The sequence below is a fragment of the Lepidochelys kempii genome, chromosome 2 (assembly GCF_965140285.1).
Source record: "Lepidochelys kempii isolate rLepKem1 chromosome 2, rLepKem1.hap1, whole genome shotgun sequence".
Lineage (NCBI taxonomy): Eukaryota > Metazoa > Chordata > Testudines > Cheloniidae > Lepidochelys > Lepidochelys kempii.
This window is the reverse complement of record NC_136381.1, coordinates 250,618,404-250,637,616: the sequence shown is the minus strand read 5'-3', so window position 1 is coordinate 250,637,616 and position 19,213 is coordinate 250,618,404. Positions and strand designations below refer to the sequence as shown.

Genomic DNA, 19,213 nt, shown 5'->3' with positions numbered 1-19,213 from the left:
ATGGTACAATGGAGTCAATAAATGGCATTCTTTAGTGCTCTTACAACAAAGTCAACCCTTCCTTAAGTGGTTGAAAGCCTGAAGCTAGAAAATATTTCTCATTTATTTCTCTATGTGAGCAAATTTCATATATTTTAAATCTAGTTTTCATCACATCCTCTCTTGGCTGATGGCTGAAATGAGTATAACTAATATTTAATAGAGGTGTACATCAGTTTTATCATGTATCGCAGCCATTAATTGGAGAGATGAAGTTGCCACTTGAAATATAAATGTACCAAATAGCTGAAATTCCTACATATTCTTTCACAAAACACAAATACACTTTCCAATGAGACTGGAAAAAATCATCTCATTTTGCTGGAGAATTTTCAGTCTGGGACTTGGCATAAGGCAGGCACACAACTTCTTTTCACATCAATAGCAAGTTCCACATGATGCTCAAGGGCACAAAACATAGCCTTTTGTGTGTGTGTTTGATGAGACATGTTAACAGTCAGAAACAGGGGAGAAGAAATGTCAAACTCCTGTATCTGAAGGAATGGAATGTCATTATTTCTGGGACATGACAATTTCAGAAGCAAGAGAAAGATTGCAAAACATGGATTTTATTTTTAAACTATGTATAGGAAGCTGACTAAGATTAAACAGTTCATTGAATTAACTAATGTTGATACAGTGATTAGAAGACAAAATGCTAAATATAATTTCTACATGTACATGTCAGCTAATCTGCATTACCATTTTCTTGTGAAGTGAAAACTCACATACACACAGGGCAAGATTGTGACTGACCATAGCACTAGCTTCAAAAAAGGGATGCAGAAAGACAGTGATGAGAAGGCAGAAGACTGCTATTTATTTATTTCTGAAAGTGCGAGGTGCTGTACAAACACAAAGGAAGACATATTCCCTACCCCTAAAAACCTTACACTGTAAGACTATAAAACAGACAGACAGAAATGAAGTGGAAGTAAAGTGTTGATTGACCAAGTCCTTATAAAATAGGGTAGGGCTTTAAAACTGTGCAGCATTGGCTTGTCTCTGCTCCCACTGAGGTAAATGGCTTATGCTGAGCACTTTTGAAACTCCCAACTATTACACTTTTAACACAGTGGGTTATTTACTTTATTTTATTGTCTATTTATCAGACAGTGACTATCTTCATGTACCCCAGCATTTCCCATAATCAAATAAGTTATTGGGGGAATAAAAAGAAAGTACTTCATCCTTCCTGAGGGGAATCCACAGACTTTTTTTTTAAATATATAACAATGTTGATTACTTATGATTTTCAGCTGTGCAGCTAAAACCCTTTATAGAAAGGTGCATTTCACAGATGGGCAAAATGGCGGCACAGAGAAGTTAAGTGACCTGTCCAAGGTCTGGCAAACAGACAATGGCAGAGCCGAGAACAGAATGCCGGTCAGCCAACTCCCGTTCCATTCCATTGCCACATCAACTGAAATACCGTCTCAAAATTGTGTTTAAACTACTGCTGCATAGGTGAGACGTGCCTGTACAACCCACTGAAAGGAATCAATTTACTGATTAGACAACACTAAATATTTATCATATAGTTCAAAGCTTTTTTTTTTTAGCTGTAATACATATTTAAAATAATAAAATTAAAGCTACAAATCCTGCCTCTTCCAACAGCATACATGTCTAGGCTCCATTCATGACCAGCTTTTTTTTTTTTTTTTAAATCACTACAAGCACTGAAAATAAACTTAAGATCATTCAGTAAAGGGTACAATTTGCCTCTAATTTATTCTTGGGCCTTCTGTGAATATTTCTCTGTGTGTTACTATGGTAACCACCACATCTTTCAGCACTGAGAAAGCCACAAGCTTTTTGATTCTCACCTTTGGCCATTTTATTGAGAACCATGTCAATTAGAATGTAGGTTCCACTTCTTCCTGCACCATCACTGCCAACAGAAAGGGAGAAAGAAAAAACCATCAATGAACATCTAGACTCGAGAAAGAGAAAGGTAGCTATCATTATTTTTATACTGTGTCATACAAGGGGAAGAGAGGATAAATGGGGAGGGAAACAAGAGTAAGAGGAGAGGGAGAGAAAGCTTGCAATGGCTTTAATTAACACAAGCTGTTCATGTAGCATTAACTATTGTTCTACATGGATAGCAGGATTTTGTTTTATAGAGCAAAAGATGTGTTTATTTAAAAAAATAATTAAGCAACAGTGAAAGGGTCAGTAATCCTAGAACAGGCAGTCATTTCTATGCACAAAGTGTTCACATAACAAGCGTATGGAATCTTGTATCCAAGATCAAGAATCATACAACAGAACAGTCACACGAGAGCTGGGGAAGAGAACAGCATCAACAATCCTACAGAAATGACTGCTAACTCTATTTGTACTTGAGCAGCTAGGTTAGTTTGCATATGGACAGAGTGGTGCATTTCCCTTTCAGTTACTTTCCACTCTCCTTGACTCCGATCCAAGAACTTAGAATATTTTATTACTTAAGGATCAAATTCTTTCTTCACCAAGAAATAGGATACTAGACATTTGGACTTGAAAAATATCTCTCTATTGATTTCTTCTCTCACCCGCCTTGTTTAATTCTGCCTCAGTTGCGATAAGTGGGGAGAATATTATCATGTGATTTCTAAAAAAATATCTTTAACCTTAGGATATTTCCAATCCTCCCTTGGAGATGCCTGATCAAGCCTTGTGAGGAAGCAAAGCTCCCTAATCTGAATGCAGCTTGTGTTCCTGTCAGGGAGCAGCTTGTAATTGGCAGCGTGATGTTCTTTTATGGTTGCTCCTAGCAAACATAATTAAGACTTTAAGTAATAGACTTTTTTCACTTCCCGCCCCAATATTTCTAAAAATGGGCATATGTGACCAATTGATTAGTCATTTTTTTATCAACTAAGTTATTTCTAGTGATAGGTCACTTTGTCTACAGTATTACTAAGGAGGAAAAATGCAACACTGTAATGCACTTATAAGTTCCATTTACACATAGGCTATGAAACTACATCTTTGATAAGCCTCCACTGATGGGACAAGTTTGATCTGTATCATTTACTAGAACAATTTTTGCAGAGAGGTGGCCAGTGCTACTAAGCTCTCTCTCTCTCTTTACCGCATGCCCGATTCCCGACTGTGAAGGAAACAAAGAAACAGAGTCTTATTAATTCATCCAAATAGTGAGTGACAATGTAGTGGCCAGACCTAATAAAACATGAACTGCTAGGCTGAATGTTAGAGACATTTTCATCGATTAGATTCATAGAAGGCCGGCAAAAAATTTAAAGGACAGATCTTTCTACATTATATTCCTTCCTTCTTGGACCTCCTTAGTGAGACACAGGCTCCACTCCATACTGTGCACCACACAATGTGTTATATGATCCTGTCCCTCCATAATGATCTCAGCAGGCTTGTGACACATGCAAAATATGCTGCCCTTCTCCCCCACTAACATGGAGGAGCACACAGTAAGCTATGTGGTGTTTCCTTCCAATGTTATGATCTTTCCTCTGATCTTCCTGTCCACAAAAGAAAGGAAGTGGCTAAAGAATGAGAGCATGGCATTCACTATATAACATTGTCCCTACAGCTACAAAACCTAATATTTACATTATTACTTTAAGTTTTGTAGTGAGCCTTCAAACTGCTCTCATTTACATTCACCATACTGGCAGGCCTAAAGGGAATTTATGTTTAGAAGGTTGAAGCTTACTGCCCAACCAGCGGGCAGTTTTCCCCATCCCATTTCCTCTCATCAGTATTATTAAAAAAACAAAAATAAAAACATTTATCTAAATATTAACAATGCAGAAGACAGTCTAAATTGGGAATACACGGCATTGCAATAACTTTGAAGCATACTTCTGAAATCAAAAAGCTGTAAATGAGACTTTTAAATACAGAAATCAGATGTAACTTGTGAATTAACATCTAAGATCATATTAAAGGGCAGACTTACTATGAAATAAGACCATCAGCTTTACTAGCATAAGAACTAAACTAAATAAATATTTTGACTTGGTTCATGATGTATCATCTTATTTGTGTAGTGATATATCTAAACCTTTAATGTGTCCATTTGGTTTTATTTATGTTAATTTCTTACAGCACAAAAACTTCTCTAAAGCTATTTTAATAATTGTACTTGCCTGCAGTGAACAATTACTGGACAAGAACGACCCCTGTAGCACTTGTTTACTTTTCTGCAATAAAACAGACAAAAATTAATAAATATATTATGTACAATTTCCTAAGCCAACTGTCAAAAGCATAAGTGGTAAGAAAAAGCAAATATTCATCTCTGTAAGAAATATGCAGCTTGATTAGCTCATGTTATCACAAATAACTAAGTTATATACATAGTTTTGCTTCAAGTTTGTTTCTATTTTCCTGTTACAACAAATACATTTAAATTCCAAACATTGTTTCATGATACTCATATTCGCTGGTTAGCCAACAAATAAAGACACTCTCTTCCCATACTCTTTGCAGGTTAGGCAGAATCTCAGGTTGTGTATCATAAGATGTTTTGATTTTCAAAATGAACCTTGAGTTCATGAACTTTCTCACAGAAATTTTTAAATGCATTGTGTGAAGCCAAAATTGAAAGCAGGTATTACAGTCAGAATAATGTGGTCTTGTACAAAAAAGAGATGATCTTCAAAAAAGCAAAGAGTAACTACTCTGAAGAACTTCTTTCAGACATCTAATAATTTATGGTAGGGATGACTAAAATACCAGGGAGCTATGTGGCTATGATCCCAATAGAAGAGTTTTACACACATAACATTTATAAGTAGTTTTATTGTCTAGATTTCTGGCTAACCAGTCTGAAATATTTGAAAAATATAGCTGAAGCCCCAAAAAGGACTACTAAACTGATATGCTGTTGTATTAATGTATTTGGACTAATACCTATTCTCATATCAATGAAGAAATATAAAAATGTTGAAGCAAACCAAGATACTCAGTATGGGATTTTGAATACTTGACACTAAAGAACTAAAATCTATTTAAGTAGGTTTTTTTTTTAAAAAAAACAAAAACGGGTTACTGCTCTAGATATATATTTTACATGTGAAACACATTACTCATCTAAAAATGTAAAGTGTCTATGCATACATTAAAAATGCAAACAGAACAAAGGATAAAATGGGAAAGCACTCTTTCTAAGAAATCAGAACCCTTCCCTCTCTCTCCTTGATTAGACTTTTGATCTTACTGTAAGATCTGCTATAAAACTATTTTATAAGACCGCTTCCAAAGGAGGTCTAGATGCACCAAGGTGATAACTGTTAACAGTAAGTATTTAGCAGAATCTTAATTGCTAAGAAATTGCTGGTGACTATGAGTGTTAGAAATTTTAAAGCATCTCTAATCACTTGAATCGTTTAGTTTTTGGCTGTTCATCTATATTCTGTAACAATTGTGCTGGGTAAACTTTCATATATCTTTAAAAATGGCTTACAGCATAGCCTACAGATACTTGAGGATCTATGTTTGAAAGGCAGTCTTTCAGATGCCCACAACTTGACCCAAACAGGCTACCACAGTTACAACAATGTTCCAAATAACCCTGTTTTCACAACTGGCCTTTTGTCATATAAAAGTCTAACCAGATACCATACATAGTAATAATGATACTTCATTCTTGTAACACAAATAACACTTGCGACAGCACTCTGAAGATATAAACATTAACAAATGAATCTTCACAAAACACGTGTGTGGTTGATAAATATGATTAATCCCCATTTTAGAGATGTGGAAACTGAGGCAGAGAGGTGAACTATATACTCAGGGCTTCAGAGCAAATAATTAGTAGAGCTGGGACTAGAATTCAGGATTTCTCCATTCCCAGTCTTGGGCTTATTTTTGTAAACCACACAGCCTCTCACATCTCAACATAGGGGTTTTATCCATATTCTTCCTATAATAAGAGTTAATAAGTACATGAGTTCTGATAATGTGCTAGAATAAGTCACATTCTCTGAAATACGTGTAAAACCACTAAAGAGAACCTGACAGTGGAAATTAAGTATGCTCTCTATCTACTTTCACTAAGGTATTTTTACAGGTACAGACAACAAGCTAATTTATTACCATGCAAAACCTGAATAACCACTACCCCCAAGTTTTAAAAGATTTTTAAGTGAAGAGTTAGATTTTTCTGTAAAGATACATCTTTTAATTATTTCTCAATCACTTATACAGGAGCCTTACAACCAACAGAGAAATTTCATATTTGGGAAGCAACTTCATGAGCACAAAATTAAACTGGATATTTAATTATTTCTGTGTTACAGGGTAAATGAGATTTCAAACATCTATAAAGTAACTCAATACAATCATATGTCCAATCTGCAGCTGGTCGCTCTCTACCCTCCTCCACACCTACACCCACCTTGACAGAGTAACTTTCTCCATTTAAAGCTAACAAGTAGACAGCTGTGTTTGTGATTTCTTTTGCACTTGTGTGGTTCCTTTCTTTATTGCATAGAAACTTTACCAAGATATTAAGCATTGTTGTAATTAATTACAGAGGAAAGTATACTCTCAACAAAAAATTGAGATTTTTGTAACCTATTTGTAAATCAAACAGACAGACATATATGTTGGGAAAAATACACCTTATGTTTATCATTTTTATTGATAAAGTTTCAAACATTTTTATCATCACACATTTCAGAAAACACATGAAAACAAAGGGGTTCAGTCCAGCTGATTTCTAGCTTAGTTTTATGAAAATATTTAAGAAATGCACCAGTATCCCATTTCTAAACAGAGTGAGTCAAAAATTCATCAGTAAGCAAAGATCTTGAATGCTACAGAAAATATATATATATATATATATATATAAAATATACAGGAAGAATTAACTTAGAAAAGAATGATTAGTAATACAAACCAACCCTTGGCTCATTGAGTGAAAAAGAAATCATCATGCAAACCATCAGCAAGCAAAGGTCAGAGGTCGTTAGAGGCTCAGAAAAGGGGTTTCCCACATTGTCCCTGCTGCAGAGTCACAGTTTCCAATGATCACTTTTGTGACTATGCAACTGGGCTCATATTACTAGCTGCAACATCACAAAAATGACACTGGCAACCGCTAATTAGCTGGCAAAATAAGAATTTGTCCATTTTTAAAGTGAGCAGTGTTAGTAAATGCCATTGCACACAGCAAGAAGTGATAGCATAATATATATATTTTAAGCAAAGCCCTCACATGTGATGCTAATTATCTTTTAGCGTAGCAGTCTCTCTTTAAAGTGTAAATGTGCTCCCTCTGGGCTCAAGAAATATTTAATTACACATATCAGTGCATGACTAACAAGCTAGTCCAGAGTTATAATGATTGGTCTATTCTTCAGAATGAAATTAGGACTCCAGAAGCATTAAAACTGACCAATGGTTTCTGTCTCAGCCTCACCTTTTAAGCACTGCATTTTGTAAGGACTTCTTAATATATAAAATAATCTTGTTTCAGCAATTTATACCTAAAAGAACTATATTAAAATACGATAGCTTTTTCCTCTAGGTTTGATTCATCTGCTAAATGCAACATCATCTAAAACACTGTCTGATACACAATAGGAAGAGAAATGTAAGCTTTCAGTTTCCAAAGAGACTTACAAATTTACTTCAATAATAGTTATAGAATCCATATTTCCATAGACTCTGGGCAAGGTAATTTTGGGAATCCAATTTTTCTTGGTGATGAATTATAAAAATAGAGGGTTGGTTATGTATATGCTGAAATTCATATATGTATGTGAATATATAAATATACACACATATCCATATATATATATATACACAAACACATTCAATGCACATAAAAACATGGATATTAAAGGGATGAGAGTAGCACTTGCTAGCACCACTTTAAATAAGGGGATGTCGATATTCTGTCAGACACCCATTCTGAGGGCTTTATAACTCAGTTGTGATCATTCACCACAGGTGAAACTTTAAAATAGCAGTTTTTGAGTGTAAAGCATTTATTCTAAAAACCAATTCTAAAATAAATTATCTCAGCAATAGTGCATTACGTTTATCATTAAAAAAAACAACGTAAGATGGCCAAGAAACTGAGAGAGTCATAAAAAGCAACTATTGTGCATGCAAAGATTACTTTTCAGAGAAATTTTACTATGCATTCAGTATTATGGATCTATAATACAAAGTCTACACTCAAGGAATGGTTATGGTAGGCTGTGAATACATATTAAATGAACACTGAAAACTCAGTTAAATCTTAACAGGTTCATTCTGACATCTACCTCAAGTCGGAAGCATGCCAAATGAACTACCTTCCTCTTCCAGTTTTAATTTCTTTTCTTTTAAAATACAGTGGGACTCTTTCATAATGTTGTTTTTCATTTCCCACACAACTTCATTAGAAGACAGCACACTTTTTGAGACAGGGATCGTGTCTCACTATAGGCCTGATCCTGCAGTGAACTGAGTGACTTCTATCCCTGCTGAAGTAAATGAGAAATGAAGTTGCTCAGCACATTGGACAACCTGGCCATATGGATCCATTAATGTTTTCACAGCAATCAGTAGCAAACTTTCCACTGACTGAAAAGGGGAAGAAACAGGTCCTGTGTTTGAACAGTGCTGTGGACTTTTACACCATGACATAATTGATTTTATTATATCGTTTATTAAAGTGGAAATTCAGAATTGCAGTTTGCATATTGCAAAGCATGGAACCAATTCAGGACTTTCACTACAGGATAGTTCACTATAGGCACTATTCTATACCACAGTTCCATTAAAAAGAAGGAAATCAAGCTATAAAAACCACATTACAGTAATATTAAGAGTTTGGACTAGAAGCCAGAGCAAAATCCTTGGAAAATTCAATTACAGCTCCAACTCCATTCTTATGCTAGTGCTCCCTGTTATTCCCTCCTCCTATAGTTTTGCATGAAGACACTGTAGCATATATACAGCATTACCCTGCCAAAATGCACATTGATTTTAGCAGGAGCTGTATCTGAGTATCAGACCCACGATACATAAGGTAACCCACTGTATATAACGTATAGGAGCAGAGTGATGGCTCAAGGATGGAGTTTTGTCCTTAATTCCAAGGGTAACATTTTGCCAGCAGAAAATTATGCAAACTTCCAGCAACCTCAGTTGGATTTAGGGCCAGTTTCTTCTCTCGGATGCACATGCATAGCTTCCACTGGCTTCGTTTATTGGAGGGCAGAAATTGGCCTTAAAATTCCTTGCTTTTGAGCATTTAATTGAGACCTTTAAATTACCTTATCAGTCTGTAGATTAATATTACAGTAAACAGAAAACTACACCCTAATATTTGGCAACTTGCAGGATTTTGAACTGATTGCTCAAACTTTTCAAACACTCTTTTCATTGGCCACAAATTTATCACTGTGGAGTATCTAGTACAAATTAACATCTACACTGGACATATTAAGCATGGTTTTTAAGCAGAATGAGATTATTTCACTCCAATCTTTGTCATTCCTGGCTTTAATTTTGAAATTTAGATTAACAGTAAATATTCAAAGAATCCACTACTTAATTAGAAAGATGAAAAAGTTTAAAATTTTGTCTTTGTATATTAGTATGACACCTGTATTTTAAGGCAATATCAACTTCCTTTAAAATTCATGAGAGATCATACTTTGTCAGAATTTGCCTCTCCCTCTCCAGACTTCTACCCTCTTTCAAGCAACTAAACTCTAAGGGCCTGACCCCGTGGTCCTTAAAGGTATGCAACTCCCACTGTCTTGTCTTCACTGCTCTATAACTCAATGGTAGTTTAGCATGTATACACTGCACAGTGATTTATTTGTGAGATCCCTGCAGTGAGGATCAGAGGGTAGCCACGCAAAAGATCTTGAAGATGTAAACCCAGGTAAATAGTTGTGAAACAGAGAAATGCAAAGCCACAGGAAAAATATATAGAGGAAACAAATGCGTTCATTCCCTGGATAAGTGAGTGAGTCTTCAGAGCCAGGGAACAGTTAGTTTGTGGGAGAATATGGAAAATTACCTCAGCCTCCCTCTCCCTCGTTACCAAAAAACCACTGTTTATGCATACATATTGCAGAATGGGAGCCTATATTTGTATATAAACATATTGGTCTGACTTCACAAACTTGGTATAGAGTTATTAATTGAGGGACCTCTCTCCAGTATGGATATAGAGGATAACAGAAAGTGTTTCCTATACAAATAGTTCCCCAAATTTGTATTAAATAGACTGTTATGCTTTGTGTTGTACCTGCGAAAATCCAGAAGTGACCTTGTGGAAGCAGGAACTTTCTGATCATGCCAGCTAAGAAAATGGAATTGTGTCACGGTTCGGGTCTCATTGGTCTGTAGGTTTTTCAAGTAGAAGCTCCTCACTAGGAAATCCTCACACCAGATGTGCTCAGAAACCAGATTTACCTGCATTATGTAGAAAGGAAAAAACCAGCAAATCAAGAATTCAAGTTGAAAGTTGGTCTTTCAAAGAACATGGAATCCTTCTGAATGCCAAGAACAAGCATAAGACTTATTTATTAACTGGCAACACCATGGAAATAGTTTGTTACTAGTAGCTATTGTAGCTGTTCTTGCGAGAGGATTAGGGAGTAATGTTTCATTAAATTATGCTCAACATTTCTAGATAGTTTTCTTACAAGTCAAAAAATCTCCAAGTTGAGATTTTAGACTGATTACGATGAGCCATATATATGGTAAAGACGCTGCTTGATAATATGCCTTAGATCTACCCTTTCATTCTTCACTTGGAGACACCCACAATGATTGCCTTCCAGAAAATTGTCCAGGATGATTTGAGTAGTTTTCTTAAAAAAATAAATAAATGAGTCTCTCTCACTTGAGAACTTTCAGCCAATTTATTCTGTTCTGCAGAAGCCTACACATAATATGAAGAGCGGGATCATTTTTACAACTGATAATATTTTAGAAAAAAAAATGCATAACTGGAGTTCAACTAACTATTATTCCTCAGAATCATTTATCACTTATTCTTCACACTGTGCCCATTATAGTATTATTGTCTTCATTCACTAAACCAGAAGACCAGGGAAAATAATGGACACCCAAAAGTCATTGTACATAGCAACAATGTGATATGATTGATATACTGAGACAGATATATCAAACAGAAAGAATGTAATTTTTTTTCCACATAACTGTGGCTGAAGCTAAAAAGTAAATAGCTTTAATCACAGAAGAATGTATATGTATATAATTACACACACACACAGGCTCTCTCTATAAACCCATATATAGCTCTCCTAAGGCACAATTCGTTATTTATAAACATACTATTTTCCTTAAAAATATAAATATTCAGTTATTACATACTTTCGTATATTAATCACAAATCAATGAGTGGGAGATTCTCTATCCTTTATCTTACCAATATATTTGACCCATCGTTTACTAGATTTTCTTCTATGTAAAACTACATTGTTATCAAAATATGCATAGTTTTTTCTGTGAACATAAAACAACTCATAAGTACCACTACACTAGCATAATATGGGAAACCTCAAGTCAATTTACAGGTCAGATCTGATTAAACAATATTTTGCTCTGTATGAAATCAGTCCACACACTTACTGTCAAGTTTACAACCAGATATTTTGTTTAAGTACCTCATAGATGTGGTAGAGGTTTGACCCTTCATCTGGCCAATAGTGGTAGCACTGCTTGACTCCATTTTCAGTAAGGGGTGTCAGCATGACAATAACCACACAGCCGTTCTCCCAGACCATCTGCAGACAAAGACAGACACCGTGGCCACACTGTGACTGCCTAATTATTGCGTGACATGTATAATTACTGCACTCAGACACACAATCAAAATTTATTCCATTCACAGGAAAATTTATTTCATTTTCATTAGAGACTTTTACTCTGCAGCTGCTTTCAAATCCCTGAATAAACTGGCACCATATTTTGCATGCTTCCCTGAAATATTAAAGAATTTCCAATGAATTCAATCCATGCCCTTAAAAAAACAAAAAACAAACAAACAAACAAAAAAAGAAAACCCCACAAAGCTTCCCATCCCTAGGACTGTTTTCAGCTGTTTTTCTTTCACACTTTCAGATCCATAAAGGAAATGCTTAAAAAAACCACAACTGTTTAGTGTCTGATGTTTTATACTAAAAGAGCATGGACACATGTAATTAACAATATACTGACTTGCTAAAGTAACGCAAACTGAAGTCTGTTTGTATGCTCAGATTTGTTTCTTTTTGCTGTTTGTTATGCACAAAAAGCTGCTGAACAAGTACCTTAATGAAGTAGTCATAAAAGTTGCATCCAACAAAGCTTAGGGGCAACAAAAAACTCTCCTTGAGAACTACTGAGGTGGATAAATGTTCCTTTCACAAACATTGTGTTAAAATATATTTACTGACATGTACATTTTTAATTTAAATTTTATGTAGGATATAAAATGAAACAGTGCAACCCACCCTCCAGGCTATCCACTCCCCAAACAAGACAGCAGGAGCACAAGAGAACAACGAACCAGCTAACAGCATGACTGTTTAATAATTTAAAATAGCCACAGAGTGGAAAATAGGAATCCAAGGCTCTTCAACTAAAGGGTTTGTGGATGTTTTCACACAAACAAGAAAACAAGCAAAGATCGTCTGGCATATCTGCGTTCCAAACACAGCTCATGAGTGAACAAAAACACGGCTATGAATTAATACTGAGCAGCATAATCATGAAAAACCATTATTATTATGGTGTACATTGATGTTATATTTGCATACAACTTTCATTGTCTTTTTATTAGCATATTAAATTACTGAGTGAAAAGAAAACTGCTCTTTTTGTGAAGGGTTAAGTTTATTTCACAGAAATATTCATAAGCAACTGTATTGAGATGTAAATTTTGTAAATACAAAGGGCCTTTATCTAAACTGCACAAAAATGATACATTTAATTAAATTTTTTTAAATGCATATTATACAGTCAAATAAAAAGGTTTTCCATTTAATAGTATTAAGTCTCCTCTTTTAAATCTATCTTGCATATGTACACAAATATTTTCCTTTAACATAAATTTGTTTCCTTATACAGTACAATAGTTAACAGCCGTAAAGCATCTTTTTATACCAAAACTTAGTGAAATATATTTTGGGTTTCTAAAGTTTGGGGCTTTTTTTGTGATTTTGGGAGGCGGGGTTCAGAGAGGCAAATTATGACTAATTTTTTCTTGGAGTAAATACATTTATCCCTCTTCCCCAATCCCCCCCCACCCGCCAAAAAGAAAAGAGACTGGTCTTCTCTGAATGAACCAAGGTTCCTAACAAGATCTTTAGAATCCACCAGCCCCTTCTGCCACCAATTCTCAACATTTCAAAAATGGTAAACTTGGGTTACATTGGTATAGAATTTATTAAAATTATTCTTTTTCTTTGGTGGATTTTTATTGGTTTTATCCTATAACTGGACACCTTAGGTAAATTAGGGAAGATAATGCCATTTTCACCCAGGCCCACACATCTTCAGACTTCTTTAGTTTGAAATCAGACTAAGATAAGAATTCTTACTTTAAAGGTATACAGACTTTAAAACTATCCTCACTAAATCAGTATTTCATCACATCACAATTTAATGTGCCTTTAGAAGGTATAGAAGCTCATTGAAGCCATTACGAAAATGAGGAGAAACACAGTTTTTATGAGTGTAATAAAAATACAATGATCTAGACCATAAACTAATCATCTAGCACTCTGCTTGTGCCACCCAAGTGTAACATTATAGAAGCCCACTCATTTAGAGAGGAATCCTTACAGTTTGGTTACACCGTTCATTGGTTCAAAGATACAGCATTTCATTACAGAGGAGCTGTCTGAATCTCTGAAGATTTCATTAAGTATAAATCCAAATGAAAGTTAATTTAAACAAACAATTTCCAAGTTACTCTGGGGTATAATATTTCTTTAAGGTCATTGTGTGAAAACGTAGAAGCCAAATACACTAAATCAAACAGGCAATGCAATCTAGTAGCGTCGTCATCACCACCACAGGCAGTTGTGACTGTATTGCCAGTGCTTCCCGGACATAAGAGATAGTCACCAAGACGCATCGACGGGGACTTTAAGATTAACATGTATTCTCCATTTTTTTAAACAACACTTTGTTGGGCCATCAGACATTTACTTGTATTTCTTCATGGATAAAAGTAGAAGAGGGATGGACCAAACCCAGACCACAGAATTTTACACTGTGGCCAATGGATGACCTCATTCATAATCTGGGGGTGGGGCCTTCAGAAACTACAACTCCTGGAGCACTATACTTCGGGCCCTTGTTTCCCAGAATTCCTTGCCTCCTGAAGCATAGCCAGTTCCTGCCCAAATGCTAGTGTTGCTTTTCATTCTCCAATTCCACCTTTGTCTAGATCAGGTTCTGTTCTAACTTTGCTTCCTGCATTATAATTTTCTGCCAGGAAGTATATACTTCTGCCAAGTCCTGCTTAGCTTCCTCCAGTTGTTCCTCCAGGCTGTGAAGATGTCTCAGGGTTTCCAAGTGATCTAACAAGTCCTTCCAATCCTCTTTTTTGTGTCAATAAGGGCTAAGCATCCTTGACTGTAGCTGCAGTACCTGAGTAGGTTTCTCCCTTACTGGCTCAGGTACCATCCCCTACCACATCGAGGCCATGAAACCTTGCCAGTCTCTGCCCTGGATCACAGGCCATGGAAAACTCCTCACCGCTCTGACTCTCTCTCAGCCACGCTGACCTTGTACCTCTAACTCCACCACAGCTGACAAGTCCCTCTGTGTACCCAAGATATGTGGAATGGGAGGTGTTGGTCTATAATACCAGACGGAAGTCCATTTCCCCTGGTAAGAGTTTGCCTGCAGCCTGATTCCCCCAGGCCCCTCAGTACCTGTTTCCTCAGTTTGATGGATCCCACAGAGGGTGATGTACAACCCTGACTTAAGGAGCCTCTCAAACCACAAATCCAGGCAGTCACACTCCATCCGGGGACAGTGTCTTATCACATGTCCCAGTTGCTCACAGCTAAAACACAAAATGAGGCTTCCCTGGCTACCTTCCATGATGCTTCCACTGGAGGGAACAACTGGGCTCGGGGTCAATGGCTGATCTGAGCGCCAAAATTTAGGGCTGCCCAGGATTCTTCTTCCCGGTGGGGATTCCTCAGCCTCTGGAGACTGGGGTCTTACCTCTTCCTGCTTTCTTGGGGTGATATTTTTACTCTGGCCCAGCACACAGCTTGCTTGGTACTATCTGTCTCCAAATAGGCCTCTTTTCTTTCTATTAGAGTGCTGGCAGAAACTGGCCAAAATGGCCAGACTCAGCTTTGGGCCCCACCTAGCAGAACCTGCAGAAATTGTTTTATGACAATTTGATCCATAATTTCCCCTACAGAGTATGTCTTTGTGTATAGCCTGCACAATGCCAGGTCTCAGAGCCACTGAGTCATCACCCTGGGCTGTGTTCCCTGAGGGAATGGTTCCATTCTACAGTGGTGTTGATAGGCTTCAGGTGTCAGCTCCAACTGATCTAAAGTGACTTCTCTGACTAGGGAATGTGATTTTGTCAGCTCATCGGACAGGGCCCTATATTCCGCTTGGGCCTCCCCTGACAGAAATAGGTGCTACCTGGGATACCCAGGATGATTCTTCCCATCTGCTGCTCTAGCCACCCATTCAAATATACATAAAATGCCTCCAGGTTATTGTCTGACCCCAGCTTCACCAACCCCGAAACTGGCATGCTGACGTCTCCTTCCCCAGGAGGCACTCAATTTCCTGAGGTCAGTTTTTCCCAGGCATTGCAGGAAATGCTCCTGTTGCAGCTGCTGGGTTGCCTGCTGCCTTTGCTGTCCTTGCAGCACCTGCAGGAGGCAGCCTGGGTTTGATTTTGCTGTGCTGCCAGCATGCAGACTACGTCCTCCATTCTGCAGCTTTTCCATTATTTCTCCTTTTTCAGAGGGGTTCTCAGTGGATCCCAGACAAGCCCTGACATGTGACAAAGTTGTCATCACAATATGCCCCCCCCTTGTGGCTAGATGTGTCATTGAAGCAGCTGTGCCTCAATTTTCCCTGACTGTCATAGAATCATAGAATATCAGGGTTGGAAGGGACCTCAGGAGGTCATCTAGTCCAACCCCCTGCTCAAAGCAGGACCAATCCCCAACTAAATCATCCCAGCCAGGGCTTTGTCAAGCCTGACCTTAAAAACTTCTAAGGAAGGGGATTCCACCACCTCCCTAGGTAACGCATTCCAATGTTTCACCACCCTCCTAGTGAAAAAGTTTTTCCTAATATCCAACCTAAACCTCCCCCACTGCAACTTGAGACCATTACTCCTCATTCTGTCATCTGCTATCACTGAGAACAGTCTAGATCCATCCTCTTTGAAACCTCCCTTTCAGATAGTTGAAAGCAGCTATCAAATCCACCCTCATTCTTCTCTTCTGCAGACTAAACAATCCCAGTTCCCTCAGCCTCTCCTCATAAGTCATGTGTTCCAGTCCCCTAATAATTTTTGTTGCCCTCTGCTGGACGTTTTCCAATTTTTCCACATCCTTCTTGTAGTGTGGGGCCCAAAACTGGACACAGTACTCCAGATGAGGACCAACGTCGAATAGAGGGGAACGATCACGTCCCTCGATCTGCTGGCAATGCCCCTACTTATACACCCCAAAATGCCATTGGCCTTCTTGGCAACAATGGCAGACTGTTGACTCATATCCAGCTTCTCGTCCACTGTAACCCCTAGGTCTTTTTCTATAGAACTGCTGCCTAGCCATTCGGTCCCTAGTCTGTAGCGGTGCATGGGATTCTTCTGTCCTAAGTGCAGGACTCTGCACTTGTCCTTGTTGAACCTCATCGGATTTCTTTTGGCCCAATCCTCTAATTTGTCTAGGTCCCTCTGTATCCTATCCCTATCCTCCAGCATATCTACCTCTCCTCCTTTAGTGTCATCTGCAAACTTGCTGAGAGTGCAATCCACATCATCCTCCAGATCATTTATGAAGATATTGAACAAAACCTGCCCCAGGACCGACTCCTGGGGCACTCCACTTGATACCGGCTGCCAACTAGACATGGAGCCATTGATCACTAACCGTTGAGCCCAACAATCTAGCCAGCTTTCTATCCACTTTATTGTCCATTCATCCTGCCCTTCTTTAACTTGCTGGCAAGAATACTGTGGGAGATCGTGTCAAAAGCTTTGCTAAAGTCAAGGAACAACACGTCCACTGCTTTCCCCTCATCCACAGAGCCAGTTATCTCGTCATAGAAGGCAGTTAGATTAGTCAGGTATGACTTGCCCTTGGTGAATCCATGCTGACTGTTCCTGATTACTTTCCTCTCCTCTAAGTGCTTCAGAATTGATTCCTTGAGGACCTGCTCCATGATTTTTCCGGGGACTGAGATGAGGCTGACTGGCCTGTATTTCCCTGGATCCTCCTCCTTCCCTTTTTTAAAGATGGGCACTACATTAGCCTTTTTCCAGTCATCCGGGACCTCCCCCGATCGCCATGAGTTTTCAAAGATAATGGCCAATGGCTCTGCAATCACATCCGTCAACTCCTTTTGACCTACTCCAGCTGCAGATAGTGGTGAGCTGGAGCCGGTTCACACCAGGTAAGCACCTCCGGGACTCCCCACCTCGCCCCCCGGCAGGTGCCTCTGGCTCTTAGGGGTGGAGTGGGCACCCACTACGGTGGCCCACGAGACCCTCCTGCCTGGTTCTGGGGGCAGACAGGGGAAGGGGATGGATGGGGCAGGAGTCCCAGGAGGCTGGGGTGGGCAACGACCCCCGCGTGGAGTGAGGAAGGAACCTGTTGTTAAGATTTTGGCAGCTCATCACTGGCTGCAGAGGTGACCTAAGTAAACCTTCAGCCTGGCGCTTATCTTCTTCCTCCTCCCTGGTTCAATCAATCCCCTGATCCAGGGGCTGGCACGCTCCTCCCATTACTCAGGGTTCCAGGTAGGCTTCAGGTCATCAGAGCCCCATCTTAGCAAGGCTTCCAGCTTTCCCCGGAGAAGCCTGTCTGGTCCTTTTTTCCACTTTCTCCCTCACAGCCTTCTTTTCAGGCTGCTTCCCAGTGAAAGGGCACTTCCTAATTCTCTTCTCTAGGTCTCCTCCCCACAACTGGGCTCATCCAGCTTTCTATGGCGGCAAACCCTGCCTCCCCCCACTGCATTTTATTTCTAATTAGTCCTGGCTTACCTTCCAGGTGCACCAAGGCTGGTTAATTGGCCTCTCAGGACCATTTTAACCCTTTTGCAACCTGTATGGGGTAAAGACAATCACAGGCCCTTGTACGCCTTTCAAGTTGGCAATGTGGCACCCCTGCTTATAGAAGAAACATTCAATGACAATCAGAAGCAGTAGCCTAGTAGGAGAGCTGCTGATGCTAACTAATGACTGGAAGACCAATGATAAATTCCTGAATTTTTCAAATTATGTATGCAATAAAAGAGCAAAGAGATTGTAAGCTCTTTGATGCAGGCAGGGACTGTCTCTTTGTTATATGTTTGTACATATAACACTAGGGCCCTAGCCTCTAAATGTTACTGTAATACAAATAAAATAATGAATAATAATGCAAAATAAGATATTCTTTGCTCATTTAGCTAGTGCAGTTTCACTTTAATTGTTTATTACTGTATAATACTTCCAGTAGACCAAGAACCTTTGAATGGAATGCACTGCGTAAACGTAGTGAAATTTTCATTATATGAGATCTCCCTACTGACTCTGCTCTGAAAGCTATGCTGAGAAATGAGGACAGAGTATCATTTTCTATGCACGAACTAGAAATTTTACAAACTACATGCACATGGATTAATACAGCTCAATTTAACAATCTTTAACGTGGTTCTGCTGTATGCTTCAACCTCAAGACAGTTCTCACAGGTGAGTAAAACCATCTTTTTCATTCATTACAAATTAAGGGCTAGTCCTGCCACCCTTAGATGAAAAGTGTATTAATTTGATATCATTGGGGCTACTTGTGGGTGAAATTCACCATATGCAGAAAGCCCACACAGGGCTATGTGTCATGTCAGTCTCATATAAGTGGTGAACAGAACTGGTGAGTGCCCTCTGCATAAGGATGAATTTCACTCTGTGTGGATTACTTGCATAAGGGTTGCAGAATTGGTTTCCAAATAAAGACAAAAACAAAGCTGTAAATGG

General features: G+C 38.4%; 1 protein-coding gene across 3 annotated transcripts in view; it reads right to left on the bottom strand.

Moving 5' to 3' along the window:
• PTPRN2 (protein tyrosine phosphatase receptor type N2) overlaps positions 1-19,213 on the bottom strand; it is a 1,057,407-nt gene that overhangs the window by 22,198 nt on the left and 1,015,996 nt on the right. For all 3 annotated transcript variants that reach the window (XM_073334545.2, XM_073334547.2, XM_073334546.2), the window contains 4 exons: positions 11,661-11,780; positions 10,274-10,440; positions 4,158-4,211; positions 1,869-1,933 (listed from right to left, as the gene is read on the bottom strand). In XM_073334545.2, the coding sequence (XP_073190646.1) occupies positions 1,869-1,933; positions 4,158-4,211; positions 10,274-10,440; positions 11,661-11,780 (406 nt within the window). The remainder of the gene's footprint in view (positions 1-1,868; positions 1,934-4,157; positions 4,212-10,273; positions 10,441-11,660; positions 11,781-19,213) is intronic.